At 24.2% G+C, this 23,352-nt stretch overlaps 4 protein-coding genes and 1 long non-coding RNA gene across 10 annotated transcripts; 2 read left to right on the top strand and 3 right to left on the bottom strand.

The window, feature by feature from the left end:
- Window positions 1-2,566: 2,566 nt before the first annotated feature.
- On the bottom strand, window positions 2,567-3,820 carry LOC122529539. The gene has a single exon (XM_043655772.1). It carries the CDS (start codon window positions 3,403-3,405, stop codon window positions 2,644-2,646), a length of 762 nt encoding a protein of 253 aa, XP_043511707.1. The 5' UTR covers window positions 3,406-3,820; the 3' UTR covers window positions 2,567-2,643.
- LOC122529537 (mitochondrial dicarboxylate carrier) lies at window positions 2,603-8,861 on the top strand. 3 transcript variants are annotated; one of them, XM_043655767.1, is made up of 9 exons: window positions 2,603-2,669; window positions 2,784-2,857; window positions 4,521-4,693; window positions 6,134-6,289; window positions 6,443-6,609; window positions 6,677-6,884; window positions 7,260-7,340; window positions 7,412-7,468; window positions 8,370-8,861. In XM_043655767.1, exons 2-9 carry the CDS (start codon window positions 2,854-2,856, stop codon window positions 8,481-8,483), a joined length of 960 nt encoding a protein of 319 aa, XP_043511702.1. In that variant the 5' UTR covers window positions 2,603-2,669; window positions 2,784-2,853; the 3' UTR covers window positions 8,484-8,861. The 3 variants fall into 3 exon arrangements, with proteins under 3 accessions (XP_043511702.1, XP_043511703.1, XP_043511704.1); XM_043655768.1 differs by lacking the exons at window positions 2,603-2,669; window positions 2,784-2,857 and adding an exon at window positions 5,808-5,920 and having other exon boundaries at window positions 4,568-4,693; window positions 8,370-8,855; XM_043655769.1 differs by lacking the exons at window positions 2,603-2,669; window positions 2,784-2,857 and adding an exon at window positions 5,820-5,920 and having other exon boundaries at window positions 4,606-4,693; window positions 8,370-8,855.
- Window positions 8,862-10,150: 1,289 nt separating this feature from the next.
- LOC122529522 (pH-sensitive chloride channel 2-like) lies at window positions 10,151-15,555 on the bottom strand. Of its 2 annotated transcripts, none has more exons than XM_043655731.1 (9): window positions 15,276-15,555; window positions 13,046-13,238; window positions 12,668-12,897; window positions 11,621-11,703; window positions 11,378-11,533; window positions 11,147-11,302; window positions 10,898-11,063; window positions 10,640-10,826; window positions 10,151-10,576 (listed from the first exon to the last, which is right to left on the bottom strand). In XM_043655731.1, exons 1-9 carry the CDS (start codon window positions 15,350-15,352, stop codon window positions 10,316-10,318), a joined length of 1,509 nt encoding a protein of 502 aa, XP_043511666.1. In that variant the 5' UTR covers window positions 15,353-15,555; the 3' UTR covers window positions 10,151-10,315. The 2 variants fall into 2 exon arrangements, with proteins under 2 accessions (XP_043511666.1, XP_043511667.1); XM_043655732.1 differs by having other exon boundaries at window positions 10,153-10,576; window positions 13,049-13,238.
- Window positions 15,556-15,722: 167 nt separating this feature from the next.
- On the bottom strand, window positions 15,723-21,959 carry LOC122529523 (transducin beta-like protein 3). 3 transcript variants are annotated; one of them, XM_043655733.1, is made up of 16 exons: window positions 21,785-21,959; window positions 21,355-21,482; window positions 21,181-21,232; window positions 20,858-21,065; window positions 20,609-20,783; window positions 19,947-20,117; window positions 19,688-19,866; window positions 19,309-19,508; window positions 19,024-19,227; window positions 18,427-18,616; window positions 18,233-18,351; window positions 17,654-17,809; window positions 17,391-17,556; window positions 17,054-17,278; window positions 16,335-16,459; window positions 15,723-16,227 (listed from the first exon to the last, which is right to left on the bottom strand). In XM_043655733.1, the coding sequence occupies exons 2-16, from the start codon at window positions 21,375-21,377 to the stop codon at window positions 16,033-16,035; spliced, it is 2,388 nt and encodes a 795-aa protein (XP_043511668.1). In that variant the 5' UTR covers window positions 21,378-21,482; window positions 21,785-21,959; the 3' UTR covers window positions 15,723-16,032. The 3 variants fall into 3 exon arrangements, with proteins under 3 accessions (XP_043511668.1, XP_043511670.1, XP_043511669.1); XM_043655735.1 differs by having other exon boundaries at window positions 21,816-21,959; XM_043655734.1 differs by lacking the exon at window positions 21,785-21,959 and having other exon boundaries at window positions 21,355-21,547.
- A 279-nt stretch (window positions 21,960-22,238) lies between these two features.
- LOC122529535 lies at window positions 22,239-23,252 on the top strand. The gene is made up of 2 exons (XR_006306820.1): window positions 22,239-22,696; window positions 22,982-23,252. It is a non-coding gene; the product is annotated as an uncharacterized LOC122529535 (long non-coding RNA).
- The last annotated feature ends 100 nt before the right edge of the window (window positions 23,253-23,352 follow it).

Below are 23,352 nucleotides of genomic sequence, written 5' to 3'. Positions count from 1 at the left end.
AAAGCGAATCTATCATAAACTTGTAATAAAATAGCATATTTTCATATTTATACTGTATGTAGCTATAGACTACAATATCGTTTCAAAACGTGAAATTGTGTGTATAATAATGTAATATTTCATACATATAATGTTTCAGTTCAGTCGATTACAGGGTCTAAGTAAAAAGTAATTTGTTGTACTTTCAATTGATATCCTATGGCTAGTAACTATGTACTTGTCTCGACGTACATCTCACTATGTAAAAGTGATTGTAAAAGTGATTACAATCTCCTAGCATTTATAAAAAAAAATTTATTTCTGAACCTCATATTCCATATCAAACAAATTTCATTAGAAACTCTTTTTCTTCAAATTATTTTGATGACTTGTTTTAAATGTCTACATCTGTATGTATTATGTATGTGTAGTACAATACTTCATCTGTAATATGTTTGTACGTATGCACATATATATGTGTATGTATACAGAGTGAACTGTTTATTTCAGGATTGAACTAGATTCTGAAATGTAACTGCATTATATACATTTTCCTAAAGTATTTTATTGTATCAATAATAGCAGTGATGCTATATACACACACACGCGCGCGCGCGCGCGCGCACGCACACACACACACACAATATATACATTAAATTATATATATATAATATATATACATTATATATATATAATATATATACATTAAATTATATGATGAAATTCCGCACTCTGTGCATAGGTATATGCATGCATACATATATACATATAATTCGTTGTTGAACAAGTTGTAGAATAAATTTTGTGCGAATATAATCTGTTAATTACGCATATGTATTAATATACATTTATTCATAACTTGGATAGTGCATCCTTGACCATTTGCATTTAAGTCTATCATAATCGGAGAACAAAGAATTGGTTTATAGAAAATTTCAGAAAAAAAAAAATTAAATTATTCTTTTATGTTATTTCGTTCAATTGTTCCTTATTATTTGTATTTATCCTGTGAAATAAATGAAATAAATTCTGATACAAGTTGAAATGTTTTAAAGTTCGCGAGTATGGTTATTTCACAAAACCACAACTATTGTATATTTTTATCTGAGAACTTTTGTATGTTTCTTTTAGATAACTTGTTCTTCTTTACAGATGAAGCGAGCTTCCTTTCGTAATCCTTCCCACTTAAAAATCGATCCTGAGAAATATCGATTATGTTCGAGAATCGTAAGAAGTATATTGTGTATATTGTGTATTTTACCGTTGGCGCTGTAATCGCGCGCTTCCCGTAATGATAATTTGGAATAAAAAATAAGAAATTCTGATCTAAATCAAATATACAAAATTCCTGAGAAATTCTTAAAAAAAAACGAAAATATTCACACATTTAATGAAAAATGTGAGGAAGACAAGTGTTAGATTTTCTCTACGTTAGTGAGCGGAAAAATTAAGTGCCCTAGAAGCCATTTCCAAAAAGAAATATTCTGATGAAGTTTATGAACCTCAATCAAAAGAAAAGTAGTTCTCTCTACGTAAAAAGAAGGGAGGAAAATTAATATTTTATTTCTCATTATTTTTTAATAAATATTTTATTTTAAGTTCGTCTTTATTATTAATTTCTCCGAATAAATGAACGAAATCTTAAAATCATTTTGTATTTGTGGAAAAGACATTCCCGATATTACGATGTTTTATTAATGCGAAAATTATAATATTAAATAAGACCTTCTGTGGCACTACACTGGCACTGGTAAAGTAGACATAAATGGCTTACATAAGTTAGGGTGCAGGCACGGAACAGGTCGTGGTCATGGTGTAGCTAATTAGTTAGTTGACTGAGAAAACAAACCAATTAAAACAAATATGATAGCACATAGAGCGGCAGGCGACTAATCAGTTCACGGTCCACTTCGCTGTAATATTACTTTTTTATTTTCACTTTCAATCAGCCGAATAATTAACGACCTGCTCGCTATGTATCAATTTCTTGTAATATTTAATACGGTAAAAACAGTAAATTACAGTAGTTTTACAGTCTTTGTTAGTTCGCTATATTCTATCTAGCTCTATTCTCCATACTATCAGATTTTTCGAAATTATTTTCTCCAGTATTTGTAATCGCAAATTCTAAAAGAACACAATGATTTTGATCCACGTACATACACGACAATCTTTAACTGATACTCGTATAGTAACACTTATATCTGGAATATTAACAAAAGAATTATTAAATGAATGGTTAACAAGCGTGTGACTACCAATTGCGAAATCTCGAAGCGTTTTATTATTGGACTCGTGGACTGGTCACTGTCCATCTACATTACAAAACAGTTTACCATCAAATTAACATGTTAAAATATTCATATAGTCAAAGAACACAATTGTTTGTAGTAAGATATAAGTATATTTAGTACATATATGACAAACTTTATATAAAGTTGTGCATTATTTAATTTTTTAAAATTATGTGTATCATTTATTAACTTTAAAAATTATATATGATATTAAGAATTTAATGACAGCACAACCATGTTATCATTTTTCCTCAAATTACAGGGATAAAATAAATAAATAAAAATATATGTAGTAAATTTATAAAATGGTTTATTATTTTTTCATACACATACTTGTCATATAAAATTATAAATTTCCAAGAGATTCGTTTTACGCTAATAAAGCCGATGTACCGGGTGAGTAAATTTGTACTTGACGATCTGATAACTTATATATATATTTCATTACCTCAGGCCAATTATATTTTATTCTAACATCATCTATTTTCCAATTAATTGTTATATTTCCAGATGCATTACTGGAATATCCTGTTTCAAGTGGCTCGGTCTTAATAAATAAGTGTGCTATGTATTTCAGTCCATGTGTAAGTATATTGGAAAAAGAATTTTCATCTTTATAGGTATGCATTACAACGCAAAGTTGAGACACATTATAATATTCAATAAGTGATCTTAAATATCTTATATAATACATAGATTCTTTCAAATTGCATCCAAAATTATAAATATGACTTAAGTCGTCAATTATAATAACAACATGTTCATTGCTTTGTATTATTTTATCAAGTTCACTTTTAATAATTACAAATATATCATGGACTATATTGTTTGCTGTTTGTTCGTATATATATTCCATGTTAAATGCAATAATCTTCATTGGTTCTATAATTGTGACTTTACCTTTTTCTTTCAGTAATGTAAGATTATAACCAAATTTCGTGCCCATGTTATGATAATGATTCATTGTATTATGAAATAATACAAAACATATTTCATAATTCCTTTTTAATGCATTAGATATAATAGAACTCAATACAAAATTTGCATTAGTATCATGTTGCTCTTCTATACAAATTAATTTTCCATCCATATTCACTTTATCAATACCAAGTACATTCGATACTGAATCCATTATATTAGCAATTCACATTAAAAATAATAGGAGAATTTTATTTTTAATGGATTTATGAATTACTTATAAATTGATGTTATTATATTTTCAATTTAAATTATTTTTTATACAATTATATTTCATCTTTTAGATTTCAGACACACAGCAATTATTGGTTATGTATGTTGCATTTAAACACTATCAAACAGGATAAATTTTTCATCTTAATTTATCCAGCAATTAATAATTAATTATATATAACAGAACATAATTTTCATATCTTGTTAGAGTGATATACGTACTCTATGATAACATGGAATACATACTTTTATTAGTCTTAAATAAGTTAATTAAATCTAAGGTTAGATTCAGATGCAAATTACTGAACTGTTACGACCAACGGCGCGAATTTTTAAGAAAATTTTAATAGATCACACTTTGAATTATAATTTCAATATAAAAAAAATGTAAATTTTAATATTTAACATACCTTATTAGAGATCTTAAGGATTTCATTTTATATTTTATAATCAATGTACATAAATTAAAAATTAACTAATGATATTCCAATATGTTTGCTAGAATTGTAGAAAAAGAAAATATCGTAACAATACATCTATTTGCATAGTCTTCTTTCAATAATAAATGAATTTTGTTCAAATATATCTCTACGCATCATGTACTGAATCTATAGTTTACATACACTAATTTGCTGTAAAAATTCATAAAAATTGTTAAAGATTGATATAAATAAAGAAATATATTTAAAAATTTCAATCGCACAAATATATTCAAACGTTAATGACTAAACAATATTAGAATAGAAAAAAAGGATTAAGAACTAATAAATTATATATAATAATTTATTAAGAACTACTAAATTAAGTTTATATAACATATAAGATGCAGCTGCTTGGAATACATTTTCTTCAAAAAATAATTATAATGTATAAATATTTGATTTATATTAATCTCTTCTTTTTACATTTTGCATAATCATACGTAATACGCAGTCATATGTAAAAAAATTTATATATCTTCCAATGCTCAAATATTTATTTAAGAATAATCAGTTTTATTGAAAAAAAAAAAAAAAAAAATAAAACTACTTGTAAAAGTAACCATATCGATAAAAGGGAGTTCCAGTTTTGAAAGGAGGTGGTACAACACGTGGCTATCAGCTGATGCGTGCGCGTTCACCAACTTTCCAGTTCTAACTGATTTTGGACATTACATCAGTCACAGTTTAGATATTGCGGGGATAGTTATTAACCAAGGCTTAAAAGTTCTATTAATGATACCATTTATAGTAAGTTAATTTTTTTATATTGCACTTCATTACGTCTTTTTATTTATCTCCTGTGTTCAACTCATCTGTTTTTTTTTATTTTATTATTTTGATTTATTAATCAATGAAAGTTCACTTCATTATTGTTTAGTTTTTGTCATTTAAATTGATAAAAAATAATAATCTATATAATTAAAATCTTTTTTATTTTCAATTTGCGAAAAACACCATATATTTGTGACAAAATTGAACGTATAAAAATAATATTAATTTTACTTACACATCGTTAATAGAGTTAATTATCACATTATGTTTAAACTGTACTTGACGTGCATGTATGTGCGGTAAAATTATAATTCATATCGTGATTCGTGATAACGTTTAAAGTAAACTATTGTTTGAAATTTTTACAATATACTTCAAAGAATATCAATTAAATAAATTCATCGATTTCTTTATGACGATTTTTTTATGTTATATTATGTACTAGTATATAATTTATTTAATTATAAAATTTGTTGTTTGTATAATTTTTTTCATAATTATATGTGAATTTCGTAACAAAAAGTTATCCTACACAAAGGTTGCTATTTTTTAAATAAATTTTTAAAATAATTTATCAATTAGTAATTATGTATTTAATTGAACTTATTGTTTAAAGCATATTAAAATTTAAATCAGTTTCTTTTTTATAAGTATACGTATGCATTCATATATACATATGAATACATAAGTGACTAAAGAATACAGACATATCACGCGCGCATCACACACACACACACACACACACATTACTATATATATATTATATTTTAACATCTATAATAATTAATTTATTATGTACTGTTATATTGTATATATATTAATAATTAATATTTTAAAATAATTATTGATAATTTATTTTAATAAATAATATTTTTTAAATAATTATTAATTTATTTTATTATTTTATTTATTAGCTTTTTTAATTTATGTACCTACATATATGTGTGTACATTTTTATTTATATATGTATATGTAATTCTGAATCATTATGTAATACAAAAAAATAAGTAAAAATATTAATCAAATTTTATTTTAAATTTAATTTATTAATTATTTACCAAATATGTCTTTTTTACTTGTTTTATGAAAACACGAAACGTAGAAAACATGACAGATAAAACAAAAAAATTGTCGCGGTGGTATTTTGGTGGGCTTTCCTCTGCAGGTGCTGCTTGTGTTACCCATCCCTTAGATTTATTAAAGGTATTTTTATTCTTAAATTTTTAAATGAACATAACATAAAAGTTGTAACTCCTTTTTTTTCCAAGATTATAGTTAAGATAAATAACAGTTAAATATATTAATCATACTTTGAGTTTTAAATACTGAGTGTTAAGCGAATAGTGAGCTTTATAAAAAAAATTTTGTGATGTACTGAATGCAATAGCATTTCATTTACACATACCACATTTATAGGTTCATTTACAAACACAACAAGAAGGCAATATATCTATAACAAGATTAACCACATCTATAATACGGAATCAGGGAATTCTAGCTTTGTATAATGGATTAAGTGCTTCTTTGCTTCGTCAACTGACATATTCAACAATTAGATTTGGAGCATATGAAGTAAATTTATTTATATTATATGTAGTATAATTACTTTATTAATTAATATATACTTTATTAATTTGTTTGTAATTATACTGTATGTTTAACTTTTCTATTTGTTGTTATTATTTAAAATATTAGACTACATTTTCCATTTGGATATATATGTAGGTAGGTAAACAAACATTTGAAACATCTGGACAATCACTATTATTTTACCAAAAGTTATTATTGGCTGGATTATCTGGTGCAGCTGGTGGTATTTTTGGAACACCAGGAGATGTAATTAATGTACGCATGCAAAATGATATAAAACTTCCACCAGAACTAAGACGAAAGTGAGAATATAAGTTACTATTTTAATTGATTTTTGCTTTTGTTATTTGATACTAAATTTCATTATAGTTATAAGCATGCTTTAGATGGAATAATACGTGTAATTCAACAAGAAGGGGTACGTCATTTGTTTAATGGATGCTCTACAGCAACATTAAGAGCTGCATTAATGACTATTGGACAATTAAGTTTTTATGATCAAGTTAAAATTATGTTGTTACAAACTGGTTACTTTAAAGATAATCCTGTAACTCATACAGTATCAAGTGTATTTGCAGTAAGTACATCTAAATAATATATTTCTAATATATGTACAAAAAATATTTTTTAAAGTATTTTATGTCATATTTGTTATAATATACCATAATGTTATATACTTACTTTATTCATTAAAATAATATGAATATTATGTTATATATGGTTGTAAATAACTGTTATATATTGAAAAAAAGGAAACTATATTTAATCAAATATTTAAAAAATATATGATTTTAAGAAATGAATTTAAAAAAGAATAATATTATGTATATCGTATAAATTAAACAATAATTCTTTTTTTCTTATATAAATTTTCACAATATAAAATTTACAAACATGATTATTACTATCATTTCACATTCACAGTTGTTTACAATGTTTTATTTTTTACAAGGGCGCTGTGGCTACAACTCTTACACAACCATTGGATGTTTTAAAAACACGTGCAATGAATGCTAAACCGGGAGAATTCAAGGTAATTGTAATAATAAACTTGAATGCACTAATATTTATGTACTAAAGATTCATTTATGTAATATTTTGTAGAATTTAATGGATCTATTTTTGTATACTGCTAAGCTTGGGCCATTCGCATTTTTCAAAGTAAGTTTTTTTTTATTGTACTGCACTAATTTTTTCTAATTATTATTATATTATTATATTCTAATAATGGGAAGGCTATAATCTGGGTAAACACATTTGAAATAGATTAAAATTAGCAATTTTATGGAATTTTGTAATTAGTTTAGATAATTTAGTTGAAGTTTAATTAAACTTAATTCTTTAATCACCAAATATTCGGAGTTAAATATTTTAGAGAAGATAGTTAATGTGTAGCTATATTGTGTTTAGTATAATATATACCACATAATTACAACATATTCAATTTTATTTTTTGTTAGAAATAAAATTCTTTTTTTTATTTATATATTTTTTGTTATTTATATATATTTTGCACGTACGTTGATCAAATATATAGATAGAAGAAATTAATTGTAAATGTTTTAGATAGTGTAATGATAGTATTATATTATTGAAAATATAGTCATGATTCAATTATATATATTAAAAATGGTAGAATATCTTGTATCTGATTATATTTAATTTTTATTTCTGCATGTACTGAATAATGGTATATATAAAAAGTAATTATTTATTTATAAGAGATTTATTTTTATAGAAATATAAACAGAAACAATTTGTAAGTATATTTAATTTTATAAAGAAATAAATTATCTACATATCTACTTAAGAAAGAAAATTGTATATTTTAAGCTCTAAATTTTTTAATCTACTTTATATTGTAAGATATTTATATTTAATTATAATTTTAATTATAATTTTTCTAATTAAATCTTTTATTTCAATTAATTTATATTGATTTTATTTCAATCGATCGTATCAAAATGTGTTTATTCAAATAATACTCTTCCTAATAATGTATTCTTATAAAATAAAATTTTAAGAATATGATTTTAAAAGTATTTTGATTATTTTATTTTAGGGTTACGTACCTGCATTTATCAGATTAGCTCCACAGACTATCCTTACTTTTGTCTTTTTAGAACAATTAAGAACTAATTTTGGATTCTATCCTTCTAATATTCAAGTATCATAAAATTTAATTAACTATCTTGCACATAACATTCATCTGAAATGTTCCATAGAGGAAAAAAATTAGCATGTGACACTAAAAAAAAATTTATGCAAATATTTGTCCTGTTTGAAGTTGTCCAATTGCAACTATTTTATAGCATATATAAAATTTTACCTGATTACATAAGTTTTTCATCTTCTTTTTTCATTTTTTATGTTGTATCAACAGCAAATTTTTATAAAATTTTATAATAAAGAAAAGGAAATTCAAATAGGACAAATATTATTTTTGTATGTTAAATTTACTGTTAAATTTATGCCCAAGTTTTATGAAATATCTTTGGTAAGTATTTCATACTTCTTTTTCAATATTGTATGAACTATATTTTTACAAATATTGGGTGGTATTGTTATTGATATTTTCAATTAGCATTTTATTAATGCAAATACAATATTTCCTGATTAAATGATACTAAATATGAATTTTATAACTATACACTTTTATGATAAAATCTTTTATTTCAAAAATAAATTTAAATTATTTTATAAATACTTATAAAATTTTAAATCCTTGATTATGCATTGATTTTATGTTATAATTTTAAGAAATCATTAATTTTTTAAAATGTTTATAGTGTTTTAATGTTTGATCAATTATGTATTATTTTGTTTATATATTACTTATTTTCAATGAAAATATTACTAATGGGATTATTTTAATATAAAATAAATATATTTTAATTGACAATAATTTTTTGCTAATGAATTCTTATCGATTTTAATTTTCATATTTTTAATTTCATAATTTTTGTTTCCAGAAACAAGTAAACTTGTTCTATAAATGTATGTGTATTTGTAACACATATTTAAAACAATTAAATGTTCATATAATCAGTAATATTGTAATTGTATTATTCTTTTAAATAACTATAACTATCAAAATGACTACAATCTTATTTCAAATTGAGTACAAAACCTTCTAACATTCTAAAATATACATTCCACAAAAATACTATTATAATTATGTATACACAGATTTTTATATAAATATATTTCATTACATAATATTTATATTTACAGTAATGTATTTTGCTTACAAAGATATTGTTTTATAATTATTAATGTACAAACTATGAAAAACAAATATTTTTTCAATTTGTATGATAATATGAGAATGTATGTACATATGCCAATTTATCATGTAAATTATTTTAAATTATTTAAAAATAAAAATAATATATATGAAAATCTCTAAAATAAATTTAAGTAACTGTATGATCATATTTATCATTTTATAAATTTCAAATAATTAATATTTATTAATAATAATGTATGTGATTCATTGGAAAGAACAAATATATCTTCATTAAAACTTATCTTTTATTTTCGGATTGTCTAGTTTTTACAACTATTTATACAAACTTCGTAAAAATACTGAATGAACCTTTTAGCTTTCCGCCTTCTATCGTTAGCTATAATATTATATACTAACTATACTACTTATGATTAATAGTATCTGAGAATTTCTTCATTGTTTGTATTTATTATTTTTCGCTTCTGCCTCATCAGATGAATGTGCTACGGACTTGTTAATTAAAAGATTTTATATCGAAATGAAGAGCATTTAAATTACTATAATTTATTTATTTATAATTTATTTTCTACATTTAGGAACAATTTATATATAAAATAAATAAACAATCACTACAATAACATATATGCTATGGAAAAACATATTTTCCATTTAAAATTTTATACAGCTAAATTGTATAAATGCAACTGATACTGCTAGAGATTTTAATTTAGTAAGAAAAAGTTATTTTTATGTATTTAATTTATATATTTATGACAATTTTATATCCAAATAAAAGACCAATAAAAGATATTAAATATAATAAAAGCTACAGGAAATACAATCCTGCTACGTCTATCAATCCACTGAGCAATTTCTTGTGGAGTCATTGTTGTAAAATTATGCAATTGTGCAAGAGTTGCTCTTCGTTGCAAAGGTTTCGGTGATGTGCTATTAACAGTCATAATGCTTTCAATAGAACATTTTTGATCTTTATCTTCTTCAATTTTAACAGAAGGAATGTTAAGTGTACTTGGAAAACTCTGTAATAAAAGTACAGTTGACTACAAATTGTATCCTTTGAATATTTAATTTTTTTTACTTACGTGTACAGTAAGATAATTTTGACTTGAAAAATCTTGTTCACTGGAGTTTGCGTTATCAAGTGAAGACCAAGATCGTGACCGCTCCAACCCCGTAGTATTTTTTTGAAATTGTTTTCGTGCCAGTTTTGGCGTTAACGTTGATTTTAATATGTATTTACTATTTACCTTTTTTAAGGGAACATTTTTTCTAAACATGTTTATAAAATTAATATGTAATATAAATATAAGATTTCATGTCCATACATAATATATACATACTTCCGTCTATAAATTGTATTAACAAAAGCAAATTCAACCATTGCTGCAAATAAAAATATTGTACAACCTAAAAACCATATTTCACTGGCTTTTATATAAGAAACTTTTGGCAGGGAATTTTCTACTTTGGATGCAAGAGTCATAAATGTCAAGATAGTGTTTGTTCCTAAATATAGAAATTTTAATTAATTCTTTGTTTATTAGCATCAATATCTACAGACTAAGTTATACATTTCTTAAATATATCACCTAAAACTATTCGTGGGGGACTTGCATCCATATGCAACCAAAAAGACACCCAAGAAATAACTACTATTAGTATAGATGGAATATAGTAATCCATCATAAAAAATCCCATCTCACGTGCTAATTTAAATGTTATACTAAGTGAACTGAAATTACCAGCTGTAAATACGAGAAATTGTTAAATTAAAATAAAGTTTTAAAACACTATTTATTACATGTAACAAAAATACATGCCAAAATGACCATAATGTTGCTGTGATGTAGTATAATATACTTCTGATGTGTTAACCCATTTCTCAATCAGCTTATATTCAGTTAAATGTAATTCATCTGCAAGTATGATTGGATCTTGGTCCCAATACAACACCATATCGACCACATTGTATGTCCCTGTAGGTAAAAATTCCATTCATTCCAAGGAGCACAGTTGAATAAAATAGCTGACTTTGTAGTAGTACAAAAACTATAACATCCTACAGCTTTCAAAAATAAGTGGACATTCTTGTACATCAAATGGAAACTTCTCCAAACGGAGCCCGCAATTAAGAGTTGCTTGCAACCTGTAATAGTTTATATGCTACTTTTATTATATGAGTTATTTCAAATTATGTTAATATGTTAATATGTTATGTTAATAGTTATGCGTCTAGGTACTCCAATCATCCGTTCTGACCCAAACTTAATTTACGATCGCGCACATTCGCAACATTCATTTTTTCGATGAATGCTGCATATATTATGTAAAATATAGATCATTATTTGATACATAATAATTTAATTATTTAAAAAGACCACGTCAAGAAGATAACTTTCATTTATGTGTTTACTCATAATCTAAAACAGCCGTTGGCTTTTTCTTAATCTTGAAGTTTCTTTTCCCATATCAGCAAACTGAAGAGCAAGGACATAGATGTACATACTTATGCATTTCAATGTTAACAACCAGGAAAATTGAATGCATGTCTGCGTTCCGAATGCAAATGACTTAATTTGAGAGTTAAACATGTATGTATGTACCTATGTAAGAAAAATAACGTCCCACGAAATCTAATAATTTAATTTTAACTTCTGAATAATTGAACAATAGATGATATTTAGTCACAATAGTTAGTCATAATAATCAACAATTCGTTAAAATGCTTATTTAATTTCTTCTAATTTTTCTGCAATATAATTATCTAGTTACAGAAATAAATTATTTTATATGTATTCCAACTTTGATTAAACTTTTATTCAATAATATCTCACCAATTAGAATAATTTGAAAATATTATATATAATTATAAAATATATTAAAAAATTAAAATAACATAAGTAACATATCAAAAAATTATTTTAAAAAAACAAATTTATATTATTTGTTCTTTTTTCAGTTTTTTTATTACTTTACATCTACGCTATTTTTTATATTATATTTAAATTATTATAAATTATTCTGAATGAATAAAAATGTTCATCAATATTGCATTTGATAATGTGATATATTTTTAATATATTAAAAAATCTAATGTTTTATTTACAAACCTAGTGTTCAGTATGACCATGCCTGATGGATCTATTGAAACAAGTATATCTTTCACACCACTTCCCATTATAGCTGAACTGGGCTCGTTAGAAACATATACGGTAGGTGTCCAAATTAAATCATGTGCAAATTTTCCACCATGTATTTGAGTCAAGTATGGAGCAATATTTGAAAATTTTAGCCTATTATCCAAATATCTAAATTGCAACATTATATGTACATCAAATTGCTGCAAAAATATTTTGATATTTATATATTTATAAAACATATAAAATAATATCATTATTTTGTAAAATGTACAAAGAATGAATATGAATATGTGCAAAGAATGTATATTAAAATTTATATAAATTATAAGATATAAGTATAATACAAGCTACCAGTGTTTTTGCCATATTTGATTTAATTGTGTAAATGTAAGCCCTGGTATATACGTGAATTGGATCTGTAGAATTAGTTTCTCCTGGTGGTCTAATCATCTTGTCATAGCGACAATTATTTGTTAATTCTTGTAAAAGTTCAGTTTGTGTCATAGAGTTGTTAATGTTTAACATTGGACAACTTTCTAATCTGTAAGAAATGTTTGTAATTTTATATATATAAATAAGTAATTTCCAAAATCTTGGTAATTTTCTAATGTTTAATAATAAAATGTATTAATATAAGAAAATGTTGTAGAAAATTTATAAGAAAATACATGATATTGAAGGAAAATCCATTTTGGTTAATATTATCAATAATATATTTTTATTAGTGATATTTAGTTTCAATATATAAAAAGATAAAGCTGCTCTAAAAGAAAGTCCTTGAATTAAAATTCCAGACGTTTCTAAGTAGTAAGAATAGTTCATTGTTGCTTTGTACCACCAATGCTGATGACATAATGCAATGCATGTGACTCTACATTAGAAAAAGAATTTCTTTGTTATTAGAAGTTGGAATATTTCTGAAAAGCATTTGCTATAGATATATAATGCATTTACTATTGATATGTAATTGCTTTATGTAATTATTTTATGAAATAAGCATTAGAACTATCAGCTAGAGTATAAAACATAGAGAAATTAAAGGACAGATAAACATTAGAGAAATTAAAGGATAGATAAAAACTTATAATATAATTAGGGACGCAAGCTTTTATCTATATATAATTTACAAAAAATTAATCCAATTTCTGAAATTGTATTATTGTATATTTATAAAATTTTTATGAAAAATTATAAATTTTGTATTCGCATTATACATTTTGATCTCTCTGGTAGTTCCACTGTTAGTATGAATAAATCTAAGATACTTTATGAATGTATATAACAAAAAAATTCTAATTTATTAGATAAAATAAATAGAAACCTCACAAAATTAGAAAATTTTTTAAAATTTAGTACTTAATATATTTTATTTACATTACATTTTATTTATAATGTTATTATGTTTATTAGTGCAAAAATAAAAAAAATTATTTATTAATTGAAACAAAATTTTGATACTCTAATTAGAACTTTAATACCAATTTCAACAATAAAGTCTTATCTACCACATGAGCATGTTAATTTATGGTATCAAACATTCAACTGTTTATGTAAGTTATCAGTATTTTTCTTCATAAAATTGCATATCATGATTCAGAATAGAGTCCTTTTCTTTTTTATTTGATGTATAAATGAGTGCATACATATGCAAACAATTTGAAGTATGAAATATATCAAATATAATATTAATATATAAAATTTTCTCTTTCAATTTCAATTTTTCAAAAATTGATATTGTTATTTTATATATTTTATAAATCTTACTTACATAAAAGTGATAAAAGTTAGAAAATTATTTAATGATTGGTGTCATAATAAATATAGATAAATCATAAAAATAAAGAAATATTTTTCTTAATTTATTTTTATATGAAAATTATCTCAGTTATGCTGTTTAATAATGTAATAATTAAAATACAATAGAATAGCATAAAGTTGTTCAATATATAATTGCAATAATTAGATTAGTATAATCGACTTTGTTATAATCATTAAGTTTAATTATATAATCATATGTATACTCATTAATGTTTTATATAAGTGCCTGAAAATGTACTTATTTAGATATGAAATATGTAGAAATAGATAGCAATTATAGATATTTTTTATAAAATGTATTTTTGATTATAATTTTTATTGAAACTTTCATTCAACCAAAATTTCTTTTTTCTATTATTTATTTAATACTCTAAAGATTTTTGTAAAAAAAATTGTATTATACATGTATCCTTTATATGCAAAATTTATATTATGCACGTATTACAGTCTTATAGTGTTTTGAACATTTTTTGATTAGAATGATGTTTATTTGATGAATGTATCTATATTAGACTGGAAGTGATATTTTTTTGTAATTGTATTTGTTCAAAATTATAGAAAATGAGATTAATATATAGGTTCAAATTTTAGTTAAATAAGCTTCTTTATATAAACATAAAAGTGACACAAATTTTTTATAATTGCATTTGTACTAATACTTGATAATACATATGACACATGACACATTTTTAATTACGAAAGAAGAATATTAGTTATCATTAAATTTAATAAAAATTTAAAATGGATAGTAGTAACTTACATAGTAGATGTATTTAAATGAAAAGTTTGTAGTAGATGAATAAAAAACACGAAAGAATAAATTCTCCTTAAAGCCATCTTTAGTTTCCTGATGACTTATCTGCTTCACTAATAAACTTGGACTGATTCTTTCTTGAACATACATGTATGGTCTTTGAGTAAATTTGCTGGAAACCAAACATTACTCAACCATTCCTCCCACTAAGAGTATTCTTTTATAAAGTGAACTTAGGTGCTTGTATATAACACTATAAGTTGATATTATGTAGTGTGTCAAAACCGTGAAATAAGCTGAAATACTTAAATATATATAAATTTTAATAAAAAAAATAAAAACTTTGAAATTTATATATTTTTTGATTACTACGTACTGCTTACATATTAAATAATTTACAGTGATTTATACTCCTATCTATAAAAATAAGCATTCACATGTATTATATAATTTTCAGTCTTTATAATTATACTTATTCTTTAAATAATTATAAGATTTTCAAATTAAATATGTTTAACTTATTTACATGTCTTATATATAAAATACGTTTATATATGAATTGATGTCATTATTTACTATGTAATAAGTATTACAGATTTTACAATATTAAATGTTACTTTTTTGTACAATTTATTCTTGTAAAACAGTTTATATAAACTATTCAAAGCTTATATATGATTTATATAAGATTTTTATATAGAAAATATAAAGATCCAGTTTAAAAAATATAAAAATTTTCGGAACTTATTCGTTAGATATATGCTTAGTTCATTTCTACGGATGTCATATGTGGTTTCATACGATTGAGAGTATAAGTAAATAAATGGAGATTTTGTAACAATTTTGTCATTCTTATATAATGACGTTCAGTATATGGTATCACAGATTCCAATGTGGAAGTTAATTTTGTTTGAAATTCCAAAGTTTCCATTTCCATCATTAATGCGTTTATGACTACCTGTTAATCGTAAATATTACAAAAATATATAGAATTAAACTAAAAATATATAGAATTAACTTTCTCACTTGAAGAAATAACATACTCAATTATATATGAGAACTTACCTGAGCAACTTGACAATTTTTACTATTGACGTTCCACGTAATAGCACACTTCAGTAGCTCTTCTTTATACATTGGTTTTAATTTATTAATTGTTTCTTCAATGGAGACATTTTTCTTTAATATGGCTGATAAAATTGAAAAATAAAAATTGTAAGAAAAATGGGAAAATAGTTATATTTTTTTCAATTATTAGTTTGTATAGAATCATTCATTTTATCTTACACTTACAAGATGATATATATAAAACATATCTTTTACAACAGTAAAATAATTGACAACGTTTACCTTAACTCAGAGTTTTCAAAAATAAGATAACAGTATGTAAAATTTTTATTTATCTTATTTTCAGAACTTAATTATAAATTTCTATTTTTCTTTTTAAATATGTATATTAACATACAAAATTTATTTGTATAATTTTCAAAATTTTTTTGAAAAGAGCTTGATTACTTTATTATTCTGAGTCTTTAAATTAAGAGCAATTATTGATTTAAATACAATAAAACGTGTACATATCAGAAATTTAAAAATATGATGTTCTAGAAAATTATCTTTGCTTTTTAAAATATTTTTGTTTATAAAATATTGATATTGGCTCACGTAAAACAAGAGTTCGTATATTTAAGAATTTTTTTAAGTTTAAATAAATCAACTTATACATAATTATTTCAGAAATTATATCAAATGATACAAGTTAGTAATTTGTAATTGCAACTTACTTTCTATAATTTTAAGAACTTGGAAAGGACGTTCCAACTTTAAAGCTATTTTTAATGCAGAAGTTAATTTATCTGCTTTTAGTAAATTTGCCAATTTTTGTTCTTCCAGTGCAAGTTGTTCTAACTCCATTGCAGCTTTTATTTTCTTTTCCTCAGTTACATCTTTCCAAATAACTAGCAATGAGTCACTTCCACCACTGATAATATTCTTCTCATTTCTACTAACTATAATTAAAATATATAATAAATAAAAAATATAAAATAAATGTAAAAAAATATTAATTAAATGTAAAATAAATATAACATATTAATTAAAAAACATTAAAATAATGTTTACCTGCAAGTGCCCATACGCGACTTTCATGCTGTTCTAAAGTACATATACATTCCGATGTTTTAATATTCCAAAGTTTCAAAAGACCATCTCCACTTGCACTAATTATTTGCATCCCCCGTGACAAAAATTCTGCTTTTAATACTGATGATTCATGGCCTTCAAATGTCTATCATATAAATACAATTATTAATAATAATAAATGTACATCTTAATAATGATATTATATTATAGATATATCTATAGGTCTTTAATGTTAAAATTACTTTTAAACATTGAAGTTCTGTGAGTGACCAAATTTTTAATGTACAATCTGCCGATGTCGTCAGAAGTACTTGATCTACAGGTGAAAATCGAACGCACCAAACTCCTCTACGATGACCACGAAATACACCAAGTAATTGTAGATCATCCGACCATAACTATAACATTCAGAATAAATATTTCTAAAAAAAATCCTTTAAGTAGATCCATATTAAATTTGTGTGGGAATATGTTGAAGATAATGATATATAATTTGAAATGCTAATAGTTAATATTAAAAAAAAATTTAATACTGAAATTAAATAATTATCAGAATGAATATATTTTACAAATATAAAATGTTTATGAAGATATTTAAAATATTTGTTCAATTTTTGTCTTAAAAATAAATAATAAATAATATGAAAGTATGTAACAAATTTTACCTACCATATAATATTATTCTTTATACTATAATGTTCATTTTATACTATCAATACTCTAATTTTTGTAAAAATATGTTTAACTTACTAAATATTTTACCGTTCTCGTTTAAAAGAAATATCGTATATATAATGTTTGAAAAATTTAATGCATTATACCTTAGCTGTTTTATCTTGGGATCCAGTAGCAATTAATTTATCATTTGGTGAAATAGTAACACTATTAATGTCTTTCTGATGAGCTAATGTTGTATGAATAACATTTAAAGAGCATGTGTCTGCAATTATTAAACATACAAAATGATATTAACAATAAGTATTAGGAATAATGATATAAACAAAATTTTGTTTACCTTTAAAATTGATATTATCGGGCAAACTCCATAATTTAAGACATGAATCTTGACTAACAGTAGCAAAAAATTTTACAGATTTTTGAGAAATTTCTACAGAACCAATAGGAGCAGTATGTCTAATAGCAGATGCAATGCAAGATACTTTACATGTTTCTTTATCCATAAGCCATACCCGAATATTATTGTCCTATAAATTATGAAACATTATTAAAAATTTCATAGATACTTCATAAATTTTTTTATATTAAAGCATTCGTAAATTGATATTTATTATTATCGGTATTTATTAATATTTATTCATTTTACCAAATTTAAAGATAGTTACAAAATTCTTTTTAAAATTAATATTTATCTGAAAATTTTATATTATGTTGGTAACAGGATATATTATCTTATTCTGTTATGAGAAAAATATGGTTGAAATATAATCTTTTCAAGTAAATTAAATGATTTTTATGGTGTAAAAATTAATTGAATATATAATGAAACTAATTCTATGAAATTTTTACCAACTATAAATGTTGGTAATGATTGCTTTTTTCTACAAAATTATTTTCTTGTAGAGAATTAACATAATTTATGAAATGTATATACCTTTCCTGAAGATATAAGTAAGTAGACATTGACTGGTGTAGTAGAAAGAGATAATACAATATCTGTATGGCCACGTAGTAATTCGCAATCCATAGTTAAAATATTGTACAACTTTATATCATTACTATTAGTAGCAATTGCCATATGACTTCCATTATCTCCAAGATATACAATATCTAAAATCTCATCAGTGTAACCTATGAACTATGACATTAAAAAATTATATTTATTACATAAAATTATTTATTAAAATATAAATTTCATTATTCTAAAAAACAAATTTACCTGTTTCACATAATCAAATGTTTTTAATGAATGAATAATTATATTATGATCAACTGTAACTACAGCAAAGTTGTTACTAGCAGCATTATAAAGTAAATGTATAATTGACAAAATTCCAGGTTCTTTTGCAGTTGATACAATGGAATTTTCTTGTACATACACTTCTTTCCCAGTTTTCATCTCCCAAATTTTTACAACTCCTAAAAAAAGTTGAATTACAGAATAAATATAATTATTATTTATAAATTTATATAATTCTATAAAATGTGAAAATTTAATAAAAAATAGAATTTTGAAATAGCCAGATGAGAAATTAATCAACATTAATTAATTTTATGTAAATATTTTTTATAATATAATCAATAATTTATGATTGAACCTTTTTCTCCTGCAGCAGCGACGTGTACAGCATTTTTATCTTTATCATAAAAAGGTACAGGGAGTAACGCATTTTTAGGAATAATAAATGTATCTTCTATTTCTTCGTAAACTGGCAAAATTCGCATTGACGACGCAGAAGAAAGATTCCATAAAATGAGAACTCTATCTCTTCCTGAACTATAAGATCAATATGCATTATATATATCATAAATTTTACATTCATATAAAAAATAAAGCATATAGTTTCAATATATTACCTGACTAAATAATTCTCATCTTTGAGAAAGGATAAAGAAGTAACTTTACTGAAATGTCCAGAAAGAGTAATTTCTTTTTTTCCAGTTTCAATATTCCACCCATGAATTTTGATATCATCACCAGCAGCAAAGATGAGCCCTTTTTCAATATTTGGATGAAAGGCTAAAACACTAAAATTATAATTTACAAATTTTATAAAAATGATTATACTGTAAATAATATATTTTGTGATATAATTAAAAATAAATAGCAAAAGAAATAAATAAGTATAAAATTCCCATAAAATATTACTTTTGTATTTTCGTTTTAGAAGCTTCACTATAAATAAAGAATTTCATCTATAAAAGAAGTTTCTTTTTATATATATATACGATGTTTTCTTTATTTTTGGTGACATTTATTGTGATGTACATATATATAAAGAACCCAAATTAATGATTATCTGATCACTTTCCTCAATATTATAGAATTTTAAATTATTTATAACAGTATATATTCAGTGCATATACAATTATATACAATTTATTAAAAACAAACAATAATTTCTCAATTGATTTTTTAAAAATTATCATAAAATAGATAATTTCATATTCTATTATAAAATATGTCTCTAATAATTTTTACAAATGAAAATATTTTATTTAAAATGTAAAATAAATACCTTATAACTCCCTGAATTTCTTTTAGATTATGAGTACAAGAATGATGTTGTAAATCCCATAATCTGACACTACCATCAGTACCTCCAGAAGCCATTAAATTTCTTTCAACAGAATGAACAATATGAACGACAGGACCCTTATGAATTGATTTCCATAATTTAATTAATTTATTAACTGTAATAACAATACATACATTATTATATTTTAATTAATTTGTCATAATTAAATTAAATAACATTATATATTACCTTTCCAGTTCCATAATTTAAAAAGACCACTTTTGTGATATGTGATAATGTTTAAGTCATTGTCACTTGCAATAAATGTGTTGATTGGATCTTCCTCTTCACTGTTATTCCTTTCTCCCAAATAAGATATTATTAAGCCATTCTCGACTGATAATATGGACACTGTACCATACTTTTGGCAGAAGATATATTTCCCATCTGTACTCCACTATAATAAAAGAATAAAATAACAATTATACAATAAAATAAAGGAAAATAAACATATGTAATTCTTAGTTATATATAATACTTAGTTAATAATATATAATTCTTAGTTAACATACTTGTACATTTCCTCCTGTATAAAATGCACCATATTTGGATTCAACTTCGAATCTGGAATTTATAAAAAAGAAATAGCTACAATTTATTTAAAGGCATAAAAATTATTTAATGCTTATTACCTATAAAATAAATTCAACAGTGTCATTTTAAAGAAATTACTTGAAATTACTTACGCTTCTTTTAGGACGTTATTCATTTTTATAAATTATTACAAAAACTTAATTATATTTTATGAATAGTGTACTTTTATTTTCATAACTTAGGTTATGTTCGCATTCGTCAGTAACACGTGTATAATTCCCTTAAACATAAATACATTTTAGAATAGCACAATACCATCGTGAAAACGATTATGAATTAATAGTCATGGTTTATTCACAGGTTACTCAATTTCATAATTTAAGTTATAAAACTGCACTTTTATCAAAATTTTTAATATTACAGTTAATTTTCTATATATCAAAATAAATTTTATCAAATAATATAATTGACTTTTTTTATATCATAAAAAGGGTAAACTGCAATTTTTTAAATAAAAAAGACAAACTATTTATATATATTTCATGTATGTGTATTATATGGATGTTTGTCACACTCTATTACCCTCTTTATCAGCCGCACAAATGTGTCTAACCTTGTCGCACGCACGTATAAATCTGTTCTCGTCTGCCACTGTTGCTCTCTTTGTCTACCGCACGTATATGTCCTTGTCGCACGCTGTTGCTCTCCTTGTTTAATGACGCTAGACAAGGAAAGCAATAGGGTGCGACAAGGACACCCGTCGATCTATTGAAAAAAAAATTCAACTTTTTACACACGCATTTTTCTAGGACAAAACACACATAGAAAGAAAGTGGGAAGTCTAATTTTAAGGAGACATATAAAAAAGTTCGCAAATTATTCCTCTTAATTAATTTCTTCTCGTAACTTGTGGAAAAACTGTCACCTGTCAATGTTCAGAGGCACCAGTGGCGCCATCTATTGACAACTCGGTGGCACTAAAAGTAGAAAATTCTGTTTTTAGTACCACCGAGTTATCAATAGATGGCGCCACCATTGCTTTTAAACATTGACAGTTGACAGTATTTCCACAAATTACGAGAAGATATTAATTAAGAGGAATCATTTGTGAACTTTTATGGTTGCATCATCGATTTTAGAGACCCTAAGCTTGGTTTTTGTTTTAAGTATAGTTTATGTATATAGAGAGTGTTTCAATTACGTTAGTAGTGCCTGTAGTGAGTGCATAATTTCGCGCAAACTATAGTGAATATTAGATTCAGATTTATTTGCCAACGTAACTGATGGCATTATCTTTGAAATATGTGCTCGTGGAGTGCAAATTAGTAGCGTGAAAAGTTAAAATTAATTATTACGCTTATATGGTTATGGAGCATTTAGTTCCACCGGTCTGCCACAACGCGGCGCTAGTGTTTTTCTTACCCCGTAAAACAGAGAAATTTTCATTTGCGAAAAAAACTAATTTAGCGAGATGAATTGTGAACTTTGACGCTGGTATTACCCTAATTAGACCTTAGCTTTCTTTTCATACTCTATTTGACCCGTAAAATGAAGAAATAAGTATTTTTGTAAATAGTTAGTACCACTGAGTTACCGCTAGATGGCGCCACCATGTCCATTTTGTGACAGTTCGCACTAATTATGAAAAAACTTAATTAAGAGGAATAATTTGCGAACTTTTTTATATGCTTCCGTAAAATTAGGCTCCCCGCTTTCTTTCTATGTGTGTTTTGTTCTAGAAAAATATGTGTGTAAAAAGTTGAATTTTTTTTTCAATAGATCGGAGGATGTCCTTGTCGCACCCTATATGCGACAAGGACAGGCATATACGCGCGGTAGACAAGGAGGCCAACAGTGACAAAGGACATGCGATTTTAGTTCCATTGTTCTGCCATAAGGCGGCGCTAGTGTTTCATACCCGCTAAAACAGACAAATTTTGATTTGCGAAAAGAACTAATTTAGTGAAATGAATTGTGAACTTTTGTGATTGTATTACCCTAATTAGACCCTTAGCTTCCTTTTCATACCCCATTTGAATCGTAAAATGCAGAAATAAGTATTTTTATAAATAATTAGTATCACAAAACCAGAGAAAAACAATATAATATTTTTTACAAATTATAGATTATGAAAAAAAAGAAAGTAAAAC

This window comes from Frieseomelitta varia, unplaced genomic scaffold, assembly GCF_011392965.1.
Source record: "Frieseomelitta varia isolate USP_RPSP 00005682 unplaced genomic scaffold, Fvar_1.2 scaffold_291, whole genome shotgun sequence".
Taxonomy (NCBI): Eukaryota; Metazoa; Arthropoda; class Insecta; order Hymenoptera; family Apidae; genus Frieseomelitta; species Frieseomelitta varia.
This window is presented reverse-complemented; position numbering and strand designations above follow the sequence as displayed.